This window comes from Globicephala melas, chromosome 12, assembly GCF_963455315.2.
Source record: "Globicephala melas chromosome 12, mGloMel1.2, whole genome shotgun sequence".
Taxonomy (NCBI): domain Eukaryota; kingdom Metazoa; phylum Chordata; class Mammalia; order Artiodactyla; family Delphinidae; genus Globicephala; species Globicephala melas.
This window is the reverse complement of record NC_083325.1, coordinates 49,346,217-49,368,960: the sequence shown is the minus strand read 5'-3', so window position 1 is coordinate 49,368,960 and position 22,744 is coordinate 49,346,217. Positions and strand designations below refer to the sequence as shown.

At 35.8% G+C, this 22,744-nt stretch overlaps 1 protein-coding gene across 26 annotated transcripts in view; it reads right to left on the bottom strand.

Annotated features, from left to right (window-relative positions):
• NRXN1 (neurexin 1) overlaps nucleotides 1–22,744 on the bottom strand; it is a 1,122,745-nt gene that overhangs the window by 157,223 nt on the left and 942,778 nt on the right. For all 26 annotated transcript variants that reach the window (XM_060309978.1, XM_060309980.1, XM_060309991.1 and 23 more), the window contains one exon: nucleotides 21,296–21,467. In XM_060309978.1, coding sequence (XP_060165961.1) covers nucleotides 21,296–21,467 — 172 coding nt within the window. The remainder of the gene's footprint in view (nucleotides 1–21,295; nucleotides 21,468–22,744) is intronic.

Here is a 22,744-nt window from a genome sequence, read left to right as displayed (position 1 = left end):
GGCTGTCAGCAATTATTTCTTAGAAGAAAGTACTCATGTGGTCAGATTCATTGTGGAACGAGAACCCTTGGTGGTTAAGATACTGGGCTTTAATTCCTGGGTTCAAATCCTGGCTTTACTATTAACTAGCTGGGTAACATTGGGCCAGGAGCCTAACACCTCTGAGCGTCAGTTTTCTCATCTGTGAGATGAGTATTTGTAAGAATAAGTGACATAATATATGTAAGTCTCTTAGCACAGTGCCTGGCACAGAGTAAGCATCCAGTAAATATAAGCCATTATATTATGATTGTGTCATTATCTGTTATCTGGTAGAATTTGCCTAATATGATATATTTAGAAATACAGAGATCACAGAAATTGTTTCTCAACCATATGAGCATAGGAAAGTAGTTGAGGTAGGTGTGAAAAAGAGTAGAAAATAAATCTATTTTTCTTTCCTAGGACAAAATATAGCCAGGGAGCTGATTTATTATAAGTGATGTCCTGAACCCTATAGGTGCTTTGTCAAAATCACTGCATTTTTTCCTAAGCAATGTCAGCTTCATTCTCAGAGGTTTATGCAAGGCTACGGGTAAACCAGTGGGAACAGCTGAAAGGAGGTCATTAGCTTGAGGTGGGCACACAAAAAGAAAAAGCCAAAGGCACCTGCCCAGGGGGAAAATAGAATTTAGGGGACCACTATCTGTTCAGTGCAGCAGCATGGTGACAAAGCCGCTCCTGGAGTAAGAAAACTTTATTTTCAAAATGACATTTTAATCTGTATTTTAATGATTCTAAGAGATGCACTTCAACTAGAATGTCTCAAACTCTTCTTTTCCCCCCATAATGCTTGTGACAAAGAAGGGCCACAGAAACTGTAAACAGAAGCCGACGCCGTGTGGCCTAAAGCAAGTCAGTCCTATTATCTGTAAAACGAGGTCAGTGGACTGTAAGGCCCGCAAGACGACCTCCAGTGCTAAGGACTGACGGCCCCAAGTTTAAGGTAGGATCAAGAAGACATGCATTAGGCCATCTTGTTAAAACATTCTGTCTGTGGGTTTTTACGATGGATTAAATTTTAGAGCCATTAAAAACAAAATATTATCAATGTTTCTAACACTGCAAATACCTTTAAAGAGTATGAAATCTTTGACTTGGTAGGGTTTTTTTTTTTTTTTTTTTCCTGTTCTTTTTTTAAACTATCTCATAGTTTGGGAAATTTATGAAGATTTTTGGTCGTCATCTACAGAGACCTTTATAATTAAGCCATTACATTTTTCTGGTATGTTTAATGTTCTAAGCTTGTCTTCTTTCTTCTTTCAGCTGTACAGACACACACCCCTCTCACCATGTAGACATTCCTCTGGCTTCTTTCTACCCACCCACTGAAGCATGTCGCTGCTCTGACAGCCATTTCAAGAGGAGAAAGGCAGGCAGAGGTTAGATTTTAGGAGATTTCAATTTTATAAAAAGTAGGTAAGAGGATGGGAGGGAGGGAGGGAGTACATTATGACGTTTGAAAAGAGTAGAGGTTTGTCTCCTCTTCATTTTAAATGCTTAGCTCTAAAGAGATGAGAGGACAATTTTAAGAGGGAATCTAAAGGACTTCTTCAAATCAATGGCTGCTCTTTGCAAACCCCTTTGTCCAATATTTATCTAAGTAAAATCTCTTCTCGGGTATCTCAAGCACCTGTGATCTGGGGAACTGTACTTTGGGAGATATTCCTGGTTCAGGAAACATCCTCATGAGACTTCCCATCCAGTGAAATCTGACAAGAACAAACTTGAAAACCTGCCAGGTAGTGGCCCAAGTGTAACTCCGAGCCTGAGTGGAGATCACCAATTGAAATCCAGACATCCTACAGGATGCAGTAGGTACAGTAGTTTCATTGTATCACTTAGAATAAGACCATGAATTTCTCCACTGCCAGCAGTACTTCCCTTTAAACTTCAGCCATCTGTGATTTCTAGTGGATCCCTAAATACTGAACAGAATGGAGAGAAGAGCAAAGTATAAAAATGTCCAACAAAGTTTAAGCTGATGCGCCATTAGTTAGGACATATGGAATTGATCCCCTCACATGTTCTTCTCTGTCATTTTATAATCCAGCACATCTATAGTTAGATAGTGTCATTTTCAAGGATAGGGCTAAACAAATTGGGCCACACAACTCTGGCCTAATTAACACTTCATTTAAATTTTTTCCCGAAGTCTTTGAAATCCAACTGGCGACTTGCAGTGACTTCAGTGAAAATCAATGGTTTGTTGGCATCCTCCACACAAGAACCCTTCAAACACTTCCAGACTGTTATGAGCTGACTTGTGTCCCCCCCCCCCCAAATTCATATGTTGAAGCCCTAACCCCCAGTGCCTCAGAATATGCCTGTATTCAGAGATAGGGCTTTCAAAGTTATGATTAAGTTAAAATGACTCCTTTATAATAGGCCATAATTCAATCTAGCTGGTGTCCTTATAAGAAGAAGACACACAAAAAGGCACCAGGGGCATGCACACAGAGAGAAAAGACCATGGGAAAACTCAGAGAGAAGGCAGCTATCTGCAGCCCGAGGAGACAGGCTTCAGAAGAAATTAACCCTGCTGACACGGTGACTTCGGACTTCTCTTCTCCAGAACTGTGAGAAAATAAATTTCTGCTGTGTAAGCCCCCTAGTCTGTGGTATTTTGTTATGGTGGCCCTAGCAAATTAACATAGAGATAATTTAAAACTATTTAAAATCATATATTGCTGGCTTATTCACAGACCTTTGATGTTAAGCAGATGTGATTGTATTTTGCCACTAATTGCCAAAAAGTCTAGAAATGAGTACTTTGGATTTGCATTTTAATGAAGTACTACATTAGTGTCAAACTCATATCCATTTTAATTTTGGTTAAATAATACATTTTGTCCTTTTCTGGATTTGCTGCAAATCATAATCTGCATCACAATTCTGATAGTTAAGCCCAGTTACAAAATGAACTCTACCAATTTATATTTTGTATTATTTCAGTTAAAAGATAATGATAAAATTGATTTTAGTATGAAATATATATATTTAGGCATTGTTCCATTATGTCTATAGAACAATTTTTACAAAAGGAGCTATTTAACCTTTCATATCATTAAATGAAATTTCTCAAATTAATAAAAATTATGTGATATTATCATTTTCTTTAGTTTGTGGCCCCCTATAGCTTCATTAACACAGATCACTGCAGTACTATTAAAAATTTTGCAAGAGGGAGGAGATATGGGGATATATGTATATGTATAGCTGATTCACTTTATTATAAAGCAGAAACTAACACACATTGTAAAGCAATTATACTCCAATAAAGATGTTAAGAAAGAAAAACAACAACTTGACAGAGTGTGGGGATCTTTCAATGTCAGTAAATACATAAAATCAATTTAAATTATTTTAATCCGTTTAAAAAAATTTTCGTGTTCGTGTTAGAGTTCTAATTTATTTTAAAAGTTCCCATGCCAAAAAAAAACCTACATAAGGTAAATCTCTACTAACGTTAATGGTTAAATTAGGTGAGATTCTTTTATTGAAATATACTGGTTTTCTTCAATTTACCAAGTATTGTGAGATCACAAAATGTTTATTGTGCCCACTTCCAAAATTCTAAAAACAAATTTTAAGTCCCAGAGGACAGAGCCTATATTATTCATACAAATTTCTATTCTTAGAAACTGCCTGAGGAATCTTTTAAAATAAACATAAAAATTATTCTGCAAGACGTTAATTAGTTTTTTGGGACTTGCTAAATAGTCATGCCAACAACAACAAAGAACAGCAACTTTCACTGTTAACTTGAAATATTTATCATCTGCTCAAAGCTGGATGGGTGTCTTGTTCTGTTCTCATTCTCTTTTGGGGCTTATCGCTGAAGAATGATGCCAATTCCAAGCCTCTGTGAAACAGTCCTGCCATAGCGTGACATCCTCCACTGAAAGTGCCCAGGGACAGTGAAAGGTCTGGCAAGTGGATAACTGTACCAGTTGGTGCTGAAACAGAAAGGCTTGAGTTCTATATGCATGCAATTATCTCAAGGTCCCTTCTATTTCCTGAGAAATTGGACACAGCTTTACCACTCCTACCTGTAGAGCCAGACTTCAATATACCTTTCGGCCTGCTTTTTACTTGGGAAGATGCTTGGTAGAAGGGAGTGGAGAAGCTTTGTCAGTGTCCTCGACTTCTGCTCTCTTCTAATGTTCCTGGGACCTGCATCCTTAAGAGGAGCCAAGCCTTCATCCTCAACGCCAGTGTCTTTCCATCTCCACTCTCCATGCTATAATATAGTCCAAGCACCGTCTGGACTGCTGTATCATCTCCTACTTTAGCTCCAGACACTCATTCTGGCTCCCTCTAGTTTATTTTCCACACTTTTAAATGGAGGGGTTATTTGAAATAATGTGTTTCTGCCGATAGACTGTAAGCTCATGAGAACAAGGATTGTGTCTGTTTCTGATCACCACTGTATTCCCTGCAGAGCGCCAGGCACATGGGAGATCTTAAAGGAATGTTTTTGAATGAATTACTAAATCAATTAATGAACTGTACCCTCTTAGACACTTGCTTCTTCCACTATCCCTTGTCCTTCACATTACCATACCGAATCTCTCCACCCTGGACCCTTTATCAGTCCTATCTCATGCTCCCAGCCTCTTCTCCATGATCCACACTCACTGATTCCATCCTACATTTCCTTCTAATGCTGCTTCTTGCAGGTGAAAATAGGTACCCACAACAGTGATTGTTTTTCTAATCAATACATTAGGAAAACAGAAGAAATTCCATAATAAGTTTATATACGAAGTCAATTCTCTTCATGAAATTTGACACAATGATTCTCTGCTAACTATGTGTAGGGACATACAATGATTTTAGTTTGGATAGGAAAATGGGGAGTCAAAAAAGTCATAGGACTACTAATCTTTTTTAGGAAGTCCTTGGGCATTCTGAGGAGAAACATCACATATAAGCTCTTAGACATACGTAAATACATTATATCCTTAATATTTCAATCAAAAAATAGACAAACATGAAGGAAAAGAAGGCCTATGCTATAATAACTTGGTATTTAATAAAGTTTATGCCGAAAGAGGTATATGCAAGCCACGTTTTTCTTTTCTTTTAGCTGGCAGTGTAGTACACTAAACAAACCTCTGAGCTGAAAAAGCGTGGGTAGAGGGTCCCAGGCCTGTCACTAATGACACGTATAAACAGAGATACTTTATTTGACTAGTCTTAAAACAAAAAAGATTTTAGGTTGCCATATTTTTGCATTTGATGACTAAGACATTTTATCTTATGACAAAGTAAGGGTCACAACATAGAATACTATCAAGAATACACAGCTTTTTAAACACTTTACATTGTCACGATAACTTGGGTGAAAATTATAGCACATGTAGCTGACATATTTCTCACCAAAAAAGAAAAGTGTCCTTTTAATAGCCCCAAGAGAAGAAGTTTCCAGTTTGATATTTGTGAAATCTTGATTTTCTAAATATTTAATCTATAAGGCTATTAACATTTATGGAAAGATATGATCAAGTCTGTCTGAGTTTATGGGAGTTAGAAAAACCCCAGGTTCAACTCTCAGTAATACACTCAACTCAAAGACATATTACTTAAACTTTCCAAGCGTCATCACATCTGTCAAATGGGGATAAATTATGAGATTATTTTTAAGAATGAGATGTAGGGCTTCCCTGGTGGTGCAGTAGCTGAGAGTCCGTCTGCCGATGCAGGGGACACGGGTTCGTGCCCCAGTCTGGGAAGATCCCACGTGCCACGGAGCGGCTAAGCCTGTGAGCCATGGCCGCTGAGCCTGTGCTCCGCAACGGGGGCGGCCACAACAGTGAGAGGCCCGCGTACAGCAAAAAAAAAAAAAAGAATGAGATGTAATTTGTGTTAAGCCCCCAGGTTCTGGTACATAGTTGGTGTTAACTCTATGATGGCTACTTTTGTTTTTATAGATTACACAGAACCACAGACCTGTAGAAATGAAAAATACTTTATAGCTAGAGTCTGGTCTAATTCCCAACCTATTAAGGATGGTTTTGATAACCTTGACATGTTGGCCTCTTGAACGCCACAGAATTAGAAGAGAGTAGGAAAGGTACCATGGCTTATTAAGAGTTTAAGTAAATTATCTCATAAAACTACTATTGTTCATGTTATTTCCGTTTAAAAGGAAATGAAAAAGTAAAGAGAGAACATCATCACACATTATGGGAAAATACAATAGACCTTCTTGTTTTGGTTTGGCTATACATTGAAATACTCTAATTGCATTCAATCATTAAACTTAGTTTTTCTAGTAAATGGCTTTTAGGTGTATTCAACACAAATAGCAGGAAAGTTCAAAGTATGAAACTGAAATTACAAATACAGCAAAAGAAAATAAACAAATACCTATAATCCTTGGATTCCTATTGCAAGGGCAAGAAATTGGTAACATTATGAAAGCTACTTAGAAAAATGTAAATCAGGAAAATCAGATTTCCAAAAAATGTCTATATGTGTAGAAACAAAAATATAAAAAATAAGATTCCAAAATGAAAAATATCAGACCTGAGAGAAAAGCATTTGATTCTACTATACAGCTCTCTCCATCCTCACAAATTCTACTCCTCCTATAGTCCATTTTGGGGAGCCACTGAAGAATTGAGAAGCAGGAAGATATATAATAAAAGCAATTTTAGGAAGGTAAGCATCTAGGCTGTACATCTAATGGGTTAACATAATGAAGAACATAGATAGTCTATAGCTGATGATAGGAAAATTGTGATAAAGGTCTTACATAACTAAAACAATGCAAGTGCAGATAGAAAATGATGGAAACTGGGGAATCATTGAAGGAGGAATTACTGGAAACTAGTGGCTACCATTGGATTTAGTGCTTTGACGGGATAACTAGAAATATTTTGATATATGGGGTAATAAGGTGAATTACGTTATTAATAACATGCTAGGAATGTCAGAGGGTAAGATGGTTTGGGGAAGATATAATTCAGTTATAGAGTAAGAATTCAATTGCAATCAGGAATATAAATCTTTGTAAAAATGAAACAGTTGTGCTCATCACTACCTATTTGCTCAGAATATATTAAAATTTAACAGGAACATACCATTAGCACCAGTTACCAGCCTTGTCCAGGTGGACACTACTAATTTCACTTTATCATCATAGATTCAGAAACGTGCTCAAATTCTCCTGAGAACCCAGGGGAACTCAAGCTGGAAACCTATGGGATGTCCCTAACCCTAGGTCCATGTTGAAACTGCCCCCAAAAGCATTCTTTTGTCATAGTATAGATATCCCTTAGAAACCCACAAATTCTGGAAGGAAGTGGTTCTGATTGCCCTTCCTTAATTACTCCCTCAGCTTTAGTTAGCAGGATTGTTATGAAGTTATCATAAATACCCCATCACAAAGAGCAAGACCAATTTTTGTGCTACTTTGGAATCTTTAACCACCTGTGTTCTTGGGTTCATTCTCTCTCCTGTATGGAAGGGCCCTATCACCAACATATGTCCATTCTAGACCAGACTCAGATGTTACTTCTTTTAAGCACTAAACGTGTGTATTCTCCTATCTACTTCATATCTCTTCCAGCTCTCATATTTACCTTTTGTGCTATGTAATCTTGTATTTCCCATACAATTCATGCTTCTCTAATGATTTATCTTTCCTCCCAAATTATACTTCAAATTCTTGTAGAGTAAAGACAATATTTTTTGCTTCTCTGTTCCCCACCGGTTTAGCCCACCATGGGACAACCATAAAGTGTGTCTTAATACATGCTCATTGGTGGATCACAGGAGTAACGGAGACTTTTGGCCTCCATTAGCTCCTTAATGTAGAATGTGTTAAAGAAATGGATAGGTCTAAGACTTCGTCTACTGTTAGCACTTTAAAGAATTTTATCCATTTTCTGATGCTTTTAAAAAAATTTCTAGTCGCTTACCTTTTTTCAATGCTTTCTAATTCAGCATGAAATAAATATTTGAGAAAAATATCTTTAGGCAGAAAGTGAAAAAAAACTATTTTGAACCCAAAATAAACATAATTTATGATACGTGAAACTTGATTAAGCAAAAGAAGATATTAAGCATAGATTTATGAATGACTGAGAATGTGTTGATATTTTAAGGTACTTTCAGTAGGAAAAAGGTAATAATTTCATATCTGGCTAAAGTTATTTTTAACCAGAATTATTTATTTCAGAATTATTATTTATATAATAATATTTAATTTTATTAATTAACTTAATATCTTCAGCTTCGCCACCTGAACAGGAATAATCCCAGCCAGCTAGCATAATGACTAACAGATTGATTCTAGTTTCTCCTCGTAAGAGACAAGCAATAGTCTCAATTCTATCTGGCAGTCTCATAGGTAAAGTGACGAATGTTCTGGATTGCCTAGGGCAGTGTTGGTATGTGTCTGTTATGCAGAAGTAACTATTAATAGTGTTTCTTTTCTCTCTCAGAACTGTGCCCATATGAATAGTGTTTACGGTCTCCTAATTATAGGGCACCATTGTGGGGAATTGAAGATGGAGACTTCCCTGATGGTTAGAGCCCAGACCAAAGGTAAGGTGCTTGGTATGAAGGAAAAGACAGCTCATTCTTTAGGGGACATCCTCTGTGTCAGGACACATGGCTTGCCGACCCATGCACAGATTGGATTCCAGCTTCCACTCATCCCCTCTGACGGGATATTGGTGAGTGCCTATAGTTAACTCACCAGTAGTAACTGTGTAACTATATGCAGTGGCCTGCCCATCAGCTAGCGTGGATTCCCTAATTCTCACGTATTAAAATTCAAAGGATCTCCAATACCTGATCCACATTCCCAACCTCTGTGAAATCTTCCCTGACTACCACACAGTACTCATTTTTTTAAATTTAACCAGAAAAGATCTTCTGTGCCACTCATTTACGTTGAACCCAGCCCTTCCTCAGTGATGTCTCTGTAGCGTTTTGGCTCAGGGTGGGTTTGGAAGGCACGAGGGGATGGGGCAATTACACGTCTGAGGTTTCCGGAAAGACTTATCTCCGTGTGTGTGAAGCCAAGTCTGGTAGCCAAGACAGGATAAATTTGTTCTCAGAAGGAAATGCACATTAATACGGGGATATTAGTACCTATTGTAATTACAGAATTTCAAAACTAAACTACTTTGATCATTAGAGTGAGGCTAACACTTACTGAGTACTCACTACTTACCACGTTTTTATTAACTACTAAGTATTTTGAAACTAATAACTCATTGAAAATTCAAACTACCCTAAGAAGTAAGTACTAACATTAACCCATTTTACAGATCAGGAAACTGAAGTACAAAAAGAGGTTAGAGAACTTAGCCAGAAGTCACATTATCTATGAAGTACTGTAACTAAGATTTGAACCCAGAGAGTCTGACTCCTGAATTTTCTCTCTTAACCTCCACACTATCCCACTTTTAATCTTGTGGTAAGTCTATAGCCTAAGTCTAAAGTTTGGTCATTTGATGTGTAGTCTATATTTCCTATCACAATTTTAGTGTTTAAGAGGGGTATACAAGTTGGATTTGGCACTCACTTCTGTACTTAGGTAAGCAATACCCAGGAAAAAAAAGAATAACCAGAAGAGGAGGAGGACATAATCCCAAGGGAAAATTCCCAAGGGACACTTGAATGTTCTTTCAAGTTCTGAGCAGAAGAAAGAATAACCACTGGTATCAGGACCTCAGCACAACAAAGGAGCTATCTGGTGGGAACCAGGAAGAAATTTTTCTGATTTTTTTTTCTTACCGAGACTAAGAATAAATAGTGTAGACAGCAGTGCATAATACTTCAGAGCACTGGAGTGAGCTTTGGGGTGTGTGACCTTGGCAAGTAACCTAATTTCTCTGTGTTTAGTCATCTATCCCAAGAAGATACTACAAGCTGCCTTATAAGATTCTGTGAGCATTAACGAGAAAATGTATGTAAAAAAACCACCACAGTGCCAGTAGGGAGTGCCCAGCATAGAATGCCTAACTCACTGTTGCTGATGCTAGATCCTACCAAAGCCAGGAATTGAAATAAGCTCTGTGAACATCTGGGATTTGGGGTGAGTTCTCTTTACCTCTTCACCCCAATCCTTGAGCGACACCATTTTCTTTATTGAGTCAATGTGATGGGTTTAATCTTCTATTTGAACTCCACTTCCATAAAGCACAAGCCTCATCTAATTATCCCCAGGTGTGTTTCCTACCGTGATCGCCACCATCCTGCCCCTCTTTTCTGCAAAGCAAACCTCTGCGTTTTAAAAAGTTTCTACTTGTTTGTTTCTCCTCTAACCAGAAAATACACCCTCATCCAACTCCTCTGCCAAACTGAGCAATAAAAATAATAAATGAGAGAACTGAAGGCTCCACGTGGACTTCTAAAATGCTCCAGCAAATGTGACCCTGAAAAATGATTATGGCGTGCTACCAATTAGTTGACACTGCGTAGAAAAATGAAGCTAAATGTCCTTCTATTCTGTGCAGTTTTATATCTCACGTATCTAGCTAAAATACTTCATTGCTTCATTGGAAATACATATGGTAATATCTAGACAGACTTATGTTAGGTATCTTCTTTTTTGGGTTCTCAACGGTCATTTTAAATGTTCAGGCCACCAGTATAGATAATATGCTCAAGATGACAAATTACTTCAATAATACTTAACATGAGGAAAGTTAGTCTCAAATTTCCAGGATGGGGGTTGGAACCTTAGATGCTTTCTAATGCAGTAAAACTCATAAGGCTAAAACCAAAACAGACTTTTAAATGTTTAAGATGAAAGTTTTTCTTTGAGAAATAGTCAACCCATGGGGCTAAATCTGACACAAAATATTAATAATAATTTAAATTTTAATATATGGCCTATTTAAAAGCTTCATACTTCAAAAGGTTTTCACATTTATTATGTCATTCTGTCTTAATTAAAAACTAAAATATCAGATTAGGTTACAACTTTGGATTATTACAGAAATTAGATTAATATTCCTTAGGAATAAATGTACTTTCCTAATAACCATATGAACATGTTAATATACAATTTAGTCACAACAATTATATCTAACTTAGTTTTACAAAGACATGAAGTTTTGTGGTTTAAAATCTTTTTTTCTGGAGTAATGTTATAATATACAGAATTGAATAAAAGGTATTTTTAAATGAAAATCATTAAAAATTTTTTTATTAAAAAATATTAAGTTAAAGAAAAGTTGTAAAAGATAGTAATGAGAGTTCGACATAACTTACATCTAGCCTAACCTACTGTTAACATCTTAAATAACCATTGGACAATTACCAAAACTAAGAAATTGATGTTGTTAGTACACTATTAACTAATGTAAAGACTTTATTAGGTTTTACCAGTTTTTAACTAATGTCCTTTTTGTGTTCCAGGATCCAGTCCAGATTCCCACATCGTATTTGTCGTGATTAGGCTGAGGTCACGAATTTTAATTGAGAATACAAAGAATACCAGAGAAATAAAGTGCCTCTCTCAGCACATCATATCAGGAGGTGCATGAGGTCCATATATCTTATTACTCGTGATGTTTATTTAACTCAACCACTTGGTTAAGGTGGTCTGCTGAGCTTCTCTGTGGGAAGTTTCTATTTTCCCCTTGCAGGAGACACTTTTAGATTACATAAATTACTAGCCTCTACTCAAACTTCTACCCATGAATTTTAGCATCTATTGGTGAATCTTGCCTTCAACAATTATTACTTTGAAGTTCTAATGTTGAATTTCTACTTCCATCACCCTTCTACATTTGGTACTGGAATTCTTCTGTAAGAAAGAGCGGTGCCCACTCCCGCACATATCTATCTATCTGTCTGTCTATCTGTCTACTCAATCACTTAATATCAGTATGTGCTCACAGATATTTATTTCACTATTTGGGTTATAATCCAATACTATATTTTGTTGCTCAAATAGCTCCTTCTGGCTAGTAGGAGCTCTTTCAGATTGGTTTCTGTGTCCTTCTGTCATGCCTTTATATCAGGGGTCAATAAACTGTGGCCGGCAGGTCAAATGTGTCCCTCTATCTACTTTTATAAAGATTTATTGGAACATAACCACACCCATTCATTTACTTATTATCTATTGCTGCTTTTGACCTATAGTGGTGAAGCTGAGGAATTGTGACAAAGATCATGTGGCCCGCAAAAGCCAGATATATACTACCTGGCTTTTTACAGTAAAAGTTTGCCAATCCTTGCCCTAGATGGATTTGTTTTTTTTTAAATTGAGAACTTTGGATAGTGCCAAAAATGCCTTTGTTTGTCACATTTGAGGTAGTTCATTCATAATACAGAACCGTGAATATATATTTTCCTAACTTAATTAGTTATAACATTTTTTATGTTAAGGATCTATTTTTCATGGAAAGGAAGGAGTGGCTTGTCAGTGTTCTCTTGGAATGAATTAAGTACATATATAAGAGAATAAACTATTATTAAGATTAAGAATGTGATGGGGAGAAAAAGGTGAAAAATTAACTAGTACAGAGAGAAAAAGAGATAAACTATCCTTCTCCATGAGCTCTAAACTTTCCTCTATACATGCAAAGGGCTTTACTACCTTGCCCTCACAATAATAAAAAGTAATCCTTTCCAAAGTTGTCAGATTAATAGTCATTTTTGTCTTGACTGCATTGGACACTGTTATTTCACCATCACACTTCATAATCCTCAGATGACTTACCAATAGATCTATCCAAATGAGACCCTCAAATCACACACTTCGATTTTAAGGATATTTATTATGCAATGCACCAATGTTAGAATTATAGCAAGCACAGTATCAGTGGTCAAAATCCATTTATTGGAAGGATTATGACATTCTTGTAATCATATTTGAGAGAACAATTTTTCTAAATTGGAAGTACAAAAGTTGGGCTTGTTCTATTAAAGAAAAAGAATTTTATCTGAACTAGCAGAGGCTACATCCAGGGCAACATCAGTGGTTAGAAGGTTATTATTATTAGAAGGTTAATAAAGGGCAGTTACATTTCATTGGAAGCTTGCTTCATTTGGGTAGGAGGAAGTTCCTCCTCATATGTTCATTAAATAGATTTTAGTTTTTCCTCTGAATTCTAGACCTCCTTAAGATCACCCAGAGCAGAGGTTCTGCATTCTAATTCAGAGGTTAATGGTCCATAAGGATGAGGCACAACCCCTAAAAATCATATGCATCACTGAGTATACATGCAGATCTCTGTGTATTTTTCTAAAGATAAGATGCCCTATTTATCAGATTCTTATAGAGGCAGAGATTCAAAGGAAGTTAAGAAAAATTGATCTAGATTAATCTAAAACTGCAGATAGTTACCTAATTTTTGTACTTCATATAGAACTTCAACATTAGTGTATGAAATTTTTACCTTTTTGCTATTCTGCTACCTCTTGAACAAACTGTCATTGTTTACTAGGAAAAAAATGACATTTAATACCAACTAATTCCTGAGCTAACAAGATAAGAAAAGTGGGTAGACAGCAGACAAAGGGAAATAGTATGAAAAGTACGAGCCTTACTAGATGGTACTCAAATGCTCACATTAAGAGTTGAGAGGAAAAAAAGCAAATAGTAGAATTTTTAAAAAACTGTTTAATCACACATAAAAATACTAGTTATTATCAGTATTTATCATAAAAATATATAAATATTCCTGGGCAATTTAATAAAACCTCTTGATAAAATAGGAATCAGAGTGTTTGAGAAAAAATTAAAAGAAGGGCCCATCATTAAGTTGGGAACATGGCTGATCTCCCATTGAACTCAGGTAATTATAAACTATGTTACAATAAAGATACTTTTGGATAATAATCAAATTATAAAAGCATTGTCACAAAACTATAAATCTCTACAAAATCAACCGAACACCTGCAAGTTTCCTGAAAGCCTAATATCCTTAAAAATGTAATTTCTCTGACTTTTAGCCTTTATCTGTTTCTGAAAACCTATTTCTATCTCAACTCCTAAAAACTAAATTTTCATTTATAGTGGCAACTATTTTTTTTTTTGTATCTGACATAAGTGATTCATTGTTTTTAACTAGTAGGTAGATTCATCATCCTGATCAGTACTTTTTAAGAAGAGCCCTTGAACCCAATTCCTCAGTCAACATTTTCGGTTACCTTCACTTAAAATTTATGATAATGCCATTCTCTGTTTAACCCAAGTATTTTTCAGGAGTGAAATCAACACCTCCCTTTATTATGATAAGAATTTAAATCTCTAAACAAATTGTAATTTGGAAACAATGACAGGGAACAAGAAGATAAAGGGGGAATCTTCCGGAAACCATGAAGAAGGGCTGCCATTTATATATATTTATATTATCTATGTTTGCCAGACTGTGTAGTCTAAATGATGCCCATCAAACCATGAGAGAACCTTTCTCTTTCTTTTATCAGAAAATTAAAAATCCTAATATGGTTGTGTTACAGTAACTGTAAGCACGCTTTGATATTAAAAAAGAAAAAAATGCAGGTCACTGAGAATATATTAGAACAAGTGAGAAGTCTGAGAATATATCATTTCTTTCCATCTCCTTGGATACAATTTCTCTGAAGCTAAGCATTTTAGGTAGACGTATTTAATATACTGCTCAATAAAAAGTTCACTATGCTTCATCATTAAGAAAAGCCCCCAAAGTCTCAGAAAAACTGAACACCGTGAAAGAAGATAATTAAAACGGAAAAAGTCAGAGTTTTAGTCACTAATTCTAATAAAGCTAGAGTATTTGAAGTTTCAGATTTCTCAGACTATGAAGCTTTACTTTGGATAATTTGGATTAGTAAACAGTTAACTATATCAAACAGAAAGCCAAACATTTATATATTCACATAAATATTTATCCATGCACCTATGTATGTTTTGGCTAAAAAACATGAGCAAGGGCTTCCCTGGTGGCGCAGTAGTTGAGAGTCCGCCTGCCGATGCAGGGGACACGGGTTCGTGCCCCGGTCCAGGAAGATACCACATGCTAGGCCTGTGAGCCGTGGCCGCTGAGCCTGTGCGTCTGGAGCCTGTGCTCCGCAACAGGAGAGGCCACAACAGTGAGAGGCCCGCGTAGAGCAAAAAAAAAAAAAAAAAAAAAAAATGAGCAAAAGACAATGCTTTGACATTGAAGTTAAATGAGGAAATGGGATTTATTCAGCAATTATTTATTAATTATTTATTATGTGCCAAGTCCTGATAATCATGTCTTCTGTTGGAGCCTACCCCAAACTTATAGTGTATTTAAAGAATGACTCACATCTTCTATATGGTTTATCAGTTTCCATAAGTGAGTTAGATTTTCACTGCCTTACTTTGTAGGAGGGAAACAAAATTCAGTCACACTCTTCCCATATCTCTACATTTAACCAAGACAGGGGCAAGTCTTCTATTAAGATACAGTTTTTCTCCCGAATAATACTTAAGAATTCTTATACTTGACTCCTCTAAAGAACCATTCCTCTTCTAGCTACTGAAATCAACTAAGTTTCAAGTGATGTCACTGAGAAATAAATATAAATTAGTAAATATATAAAGTTTGAAATCATGTCAACCTAAAGTTTGCTGCAGGAACAGTAAAACAGTATGATTCATAATGGTTTCCTTAATTTGCTAATAAAGTTTTTAAAGTGAGGTTAAAAAATAATCAGTGCCTACTAATAAGTAATACTATTCAAAAATTTAGTGAGAACAAAAACTATGGTTTTTGTAAGAAACTTATTTTTATTTCATGTGTTACTATTTTTTAACACTCATACGCTAGTTTTGTGTGTATGTGTGTCTGTGTGGGTCAGTAGAAGCAGTAGGCTGTGACGTGGACTAATATAGACAGTTATGCCTGACCATGTAAATCATAATGTTTAATTATGAAGAATATACCTTGCTATGTTGAAGGATACATCTAATGATCTCTCTTCTGTTTGTTTTTTGTCTCCCAGACAGTATAAAGAAAAGCAAACAGAGCCAGTAGACAGGAGTTTCCAAGTGTAGTTTTGGCACTGCCACTAACTAGCATAGTGATCCTGATCAAATCCATTAGCCTCTCCAAGATTCCTTTTTTTTTTTTTTTTTTTTGTGGTACACGGGCCTCTCACCATCGTGGCCTCTCCCATTGCGGAGCACAGCCTCCGGACGCGCAGGCTCAGCGGCCATGGCTCACAGGCCCAGCCGCTCCGCGGCATGTGGGATCTTCCCAGACCGGGGCACGAGCCCATGTCCCCTGCATCGGCAGGCGGACTCTCAACCACTGCACCACCAGGGAAGCCCCAAGATTCCATTTTATTGTCTGAAAAATGAAGAAGCTGGTAGAGACGATCTTTGAAGTTCCTTCCCTCCTTCAAATTCTATGATTATAAATGAGGTAGATTTTCTCAATTATACCATCCACACAGTGAAAATTCAGTTAAAAAGAAAGAAAAATATAAAAATCCTCAAACCAATGGATACTTTAGTACCACATAGGAAACTTTCAATGATGGAGTGGCTTAAATACATAATAATTAATGACTTGAACATAATTAATGACTTGAACTAAAAATCAATCAATTAACCTAAACTAAGTGTGTAGAATTTAAAGGGAAATCATTAATATGACTTTCCCTGAGCCCTGAAATATTTGAAGCCTTTGAAGATGAAAACAAAGTCAAGATTTAGAGATAATACCCATAAGGTCTTTGAGCCAAATTGAATGGTCATGCAAAAAGCATTTACACCCTCTCCGTGAAGTTTTTCCTTGAGTTATTCCTCTTTCTTTCAAATCTTCCATCCCTAAACTATCTGCTTTGTTACAACACTCCAGATCGCCATTTTCTCTTTTCTTTAAACTCTAATAGCAACTAAACCCTGTACTACTAACTTTGAAGCTAATCCGTTTTATGTGACATTGGTAGGTTTTCAAAATCCTTCTTTGCCTCCCAGATAGACTAAACTCTTAGTAAACAGCAACTATATCTCTGACTTCCCTACTTATTCCTATCACAGGTTTCCATTTCATTGTTACCTAATGCAGTCTAGTGGCCCCACTGCAGCATCAAAACATTGAATAATCAATGGTTACATTGAGAGAGAGAGAGGGGGGAACTAAAAAGTAGAAATGACTCTCCTTTTACTCAGTTGTTCACTAGGTCTTCTAATGTATTCTGTATTCAACCTCTTTATTTTCTCACACCCTCACACCTTATCTTAGGCCTTTATCTTTTGATACCTGGGCTTTTTAAAGCTTCCTAATTATTTTTTGTCTCTACCTCTTCCTGCTAATCCCATTAAAATGTAATCTAGCCTTTCAAGACCCAAATCAAATTTCCTATATTTTTTGTAGTCTTGCTAGACCACTCACTCCAAAATGGCTTGTCTTCCTTGGAACCAATTTTCCCTTTTTATCTTTCTTATTCAGAAATTAGCTGAATATGATATGATAACACTTGCGTTTTCCCACACAGTATATTTTTAATCTTGAACATTTTTTACGTATCTCTGTAACAAGATGGTAAGCCTAGGAAGTTCCCTTAATATAGTATATATTTGTTGATTTGATGTATTAACTTGACAGGAATAAAAGGAATATTTGACCTTGTACAGAATAAATAACATCTTTTTGGCATTCTGTGGTAGACAAATGAAGTCAATGGTTTATCTTCGAAGGTAACTGTGGTTTATCTGGAGAAATCTTTAGTCTGGGCTAGTGAAATAATGTTAGGTTTTGTGGATTAACATCATGAGAAGACGAAGTCTATGTTTGTTGAGAAAGAAAATTTTGTAATTTTCTGTAACTGTAATTAAGAGCAAATCAGGGATTCATGATGCATTATATTCTAGAGCTTTAACTGATAAGCACCAAGAAATGGCTTTCTCGACTTTAAATGATTTGCAAAATATTATTTCTATACTTTACTCCATACACAGAAAATAATGAAAACTGGGTCTGCTATTCAGAAAATTCAATATTTATTCTAACACGTGAACTGTTGAGTTATGAGAATATTTCATACACTCCAGAAGAGCATAAAATCTACCTCTACTAATTAGTTTCTCTATGAAAGTCTTCCAGACAATTACAGGCTAATACCACTGGTCAATGCTTTAGGTAATTTTCATTAAAGGTATAGTGTTGCTACCAGATGAATTGCTTCATATAAAAGCACTTACCATAAAATCCTACAATGGAAGGTTAAGTGCTATACTTAATTACTAATTTCAATCCCTATTACCTATATTTTGCAGTGCAGGCACTTAAAAAGGAACCAAATATAGTCTCTTGGTTTCCACTTTCCTGATTACAGGATTTAGTGGTAAAAGCATTAGTCCATCTGTTTTTGAATAATAACAACAACAACAAAAAACTTTTAAAATAAAAATAGTCATACCACAAACCAATATAAAACAGATATGCTAGACATTTCTATTGAGCTCATACATAAGATCACTTTGTTCTAAAAACTTTAATCTAGATGACACATACTTGTAAATTTGTATTCAGTCTTCATGGCATTGTAGCAGATGAAGCTGAGAGAAAAAGGTATTTGAAATTTTCATGGCTTATTTCCTACCTCAACAACATGCTGAAATGCACACAGAGCAGATGATTAATAAAATGCTTGATGACAACCATGGTGACTCCCCTGAGTTCTTTACACATTGATCGTTAACTTTTTATATGTATAGATCGAAATTCCTCACAGCTGTTCTAATTTTCTCAAGGGCAGATTCTGTGTTTTACCCTTGCTTGTATCCTTCAGAATAACTGCAACTTTGCTCACTTTTGATTTAGTAATAACATTGAAAATACTTTTTGGTGAAAGGACACTTAGAATCTTCGACTAAATATAAAAGGTGGCATCTAAATTGAGTATTGCTGAAGAGTCGCTCCTTAATTATCATGATTTTGCCAGCTTCTGATTTTTAAATATATTTTATATTGTTTCGTATACTGAGCATCCATTTAATTGGCACATAAGACATCATATGTGTTAAACAACTATTAGTCTAGAAAAAAATATAGAAATATTTGTTGACTTAGTTAATTAACACTGCTCCAATCTCAGCTACTGACATTCAAATTGGACATTAGCATACGACAAAAAGACAGGGATCATGTCTTTTTTGGAGTATGCCTAGAATGTAGTATCTGGTATGTGCACAGTTAAAGGGTTGTTAGTCAGATAAAATATATTAAAATAGTGAGGTATAGAAATTTTTAAAAACATAAAATATTTATCCAAGCACATTAGTGCATTAGAAAACGAGGTTCTGATTATCTGTGCTTGGGAAATGCATACTGTATTTCTCTTCTAGAGATTCATTATGGTATTAATATAACAAAATACAAGCATAGATATTTTTAACTTAGTTAACCCAGAATTTCCCAAACTAACTTGAGAGTGGGACTTCCTCTCTCCTCTCATAAGTCACCATTAACATTCTCTAGAATAGGGCACTTAAAGATACTAGTTTGGAAGTGTAAGAGTGAAAAGTTACTAACCTAAGATAATTTTAAAGAATTAACTGGTGAAACAAAGCTAGGCTTCAAGAGGCAACTGCCACACTGTAATAGTAACAGGATTTATCATTTTACATGGTCAGGTTCACTGTTCACGGAGGACAACACCCCAGGAGCAGAGTCTAGATCTCATCCTACTTTATATCTTCAGTGGTGTCCAGTGCAATGACTTCCTCTCAGTAAATAGGTATTGATTAATTTGGATTTTAGGAAATTCACCAGTTTACGTTTCTGTTGTTTCACTAAGGCTGCATTTATCATAAAAATTACATTTCTACTAGGATTCAGTACATGCAATAAGGGATTGGCTGGGGCTATGTAGCACTGCATACATATTTAAGTTACTTTCTTTCCAGATCTTCCATTCCTTAGTCTTTTTAAAGTTGGTAACAGAAGGTGTGCATTCTTGTAATTGTAGTTTAAAACCGGGATAATTCCAAGGACATCAATTCAGCAAATATTTATTGAGTGTCTGCTATTTGCCAGTATTATAAAAGGCACTGGGCATATTATTAACGTGCTTGCTTCTGAATTTTGTCATAGAGCAGGGTATTTTTTTTATTACATTAAATTCAGCAAATACTTGTAAAGCACCAGATTTATAGAAGAGGTTTGAAATGTGGCTTGAAGATGTAGATGCTGTGAATTATAAAAGGTCCAAAAGGGTATCACAGACATTTCATTCCATAATTGTGCATAAGTAGTACTAAAAAAAATGATCTTTATTTAGTAAGTTAGTTACTTCCTCGAAATGTTTCTTTCAAGAAACAAATACTGTAATAGAGAAATTTATATATAAATTTTGGTAATCATTTTTATTGTGCAAAATAAAAATTTCTTTTTATAATCTTTCTTTATACTAATCTTTCTTTATCTTTCTATACACAGATAAATGAGACTGATGTTTTTAGTAACCTCTTTTGTACTAAAATATGGAAAGGATAATAATTTCAGTAAAATACCTTTGGACTTTTAATTTGGATTTTACTTTAAAAAAGGATTTTAAAAATTGAGAATATATGCAATCACAAGTAACACTGGTTTAAGTTTCTAATCTCCTGCCTCTGTTTCAATAACAGTACTGACAAAACTTATTAATGATGAACAGGATAATTTTTATTTTATCAATAATAGCTTGGCATACATTTTATAGACTTGAAATGACTAATACTACTAGTGTCACAGAATCTTTGCGAAACCCCATGGTTATATGATAGTGAAAACAAATTTCATTTACTTACATGTTCTTATAACTGCTGTTTTATGGTACTATATATAGTTCCTTTACTATTTCTCTGTTTGTCCCATGGTCCTCCTGCAGCTTTCATGAGGTTCAGCTATGTACCACCATCAAAGGAACTCTCCTCCTATTTTCTTTCAGAGAAAAATGGTATGATATTCCCTCTCTTAGGTTTAAATTTTAACTTTGTTACTTTTGACAAAGCCTTTCCTTTGTTCAAATGCAAGAATCCAGTTAACAAAGAGCTTTGACATGTTGTGCCTTTTATGTGTGCATTTTTCTGGTTTCACTGATGTCCCGAATTTTGCAAACGATAACGTGTGCCTTCGAGTTCTCCTATAAAATGCCATTTGTACACTGTATCAAGAACAGTTTAGGACAGCATTACATTCACGACTCTAAAATCTGATAAATACTTGACGGTTTCTCCGAAAACCCAAAGTTGGGTGAAACGGACGAAAACAATGCTTCGTTTTCCAGTTTGTTTTTCATAAAATCTTCCCCCGATACACATTCACTGGCTTACCTGCAGGGTAGCGCTCAATCACTGGCCAGCTGTCCACCTGTAACGTGGCATTGCCACCACTCCTCGTGAAACGGACTACATGGTATTTCCCATCGTTAATGATTGCATTGGACTCTTCGATGGCGATGTCATCTGTCCCAACATTAAATTTAACTCCGATTTTTCCTTGATGCTGGAAGGGAGGAGGGGAGTAAAAAGAGTTATGTGAAGTTGTGCTGATTCATCATCATTGAATAAGAATTACATACAGGGTATTGCTCAAAAACACGCTTCAGAACAACAGCTGCTTTCCTCCGATTTTACTTCTGAAAAGCTCCGGCAAGGTTCTTGACATTTGGATAAATAGGAAGCTTCTCTTTCATGGATAATTGATAGTCCAAAAGACACGCTTTCAAGAGAATTGAGCTGCCTTCTTCCCAGAGGCTGCCACAGACAAGGCACACAGCTGCCCGTGTTAAAGGATATACTTTCATGTGCTTTAACATAGCTCCTTTAATCCACGCCTTCCATTTCACAAGAAAAATGAGGCTTGAAATTCTCCCTTTTAATAACCGGTGAAATCAGAGCAATGAAGTCTATTTCTAAATACAAAGTGGACAAAAGCTCACAATATAGAAAATCACTCTACAGGGTATGGGCACACAGACAGGCATTTAATGAGTACAATCATTATTCACACAAAAAAATCATCATATGCTAAGAATCTGAAATTCACTGAATTTCTTTATTTTGCAGATGATGAAACTATGACACAGGAAGGTGCAATGAGTTGTTCAAGGTCATATAACTAAATAGAGGGGTGCCAGAGTTAGAATTCAGTTCCCTCATTCTTCATTTATACCTAAGCTAAGATGAAGTTAAGATATGGGTATCTAAAAGTAACTACCTCGCTGAATTATGCAAAGCAACATTCTAAGTGCAAAGCTTGTGGCTGTTAACTTTATAATTTCATAATACAAGGCAGCAAAGAGAAACATGTGCTTATGTCCCCTGGCTTTGAGAAGCCTTCTCTAACAGCAGGGCTGTCAACTCTACCATAAGTTCAGTTGGTTTTTAAAGCATGTGGATTTGCCCTTAATCAGTAGCACAGAATACTTGCACTGTGGGCCCTTGTCAGAGTACATAACCTCAAACTGTCTGCAGCTCACCTTTTATCAAACCTCAGTTGAGAGGAACGACATGGGGGAAAAGGGATATAAAGGACATACAGTCCATCCATTCCTGCAGAAATTTAAAATCAGAAACCAGAAGATTTGGACCACATCCTCTTGACCTCTTGCTGGATTCTTATCATTGAACTAAGCAGCAAAAGCATGGCATGAGTTTACACTGAGGGTTATTGTAAAAGAAAAAAATCTTGTATAACACTGCATTAATTGAAGGGAAGTATTTGAAGATGTTGTTTGGGACACTGATCTTGTCACTGTCCCCTTCTATATTTCTTCTTCC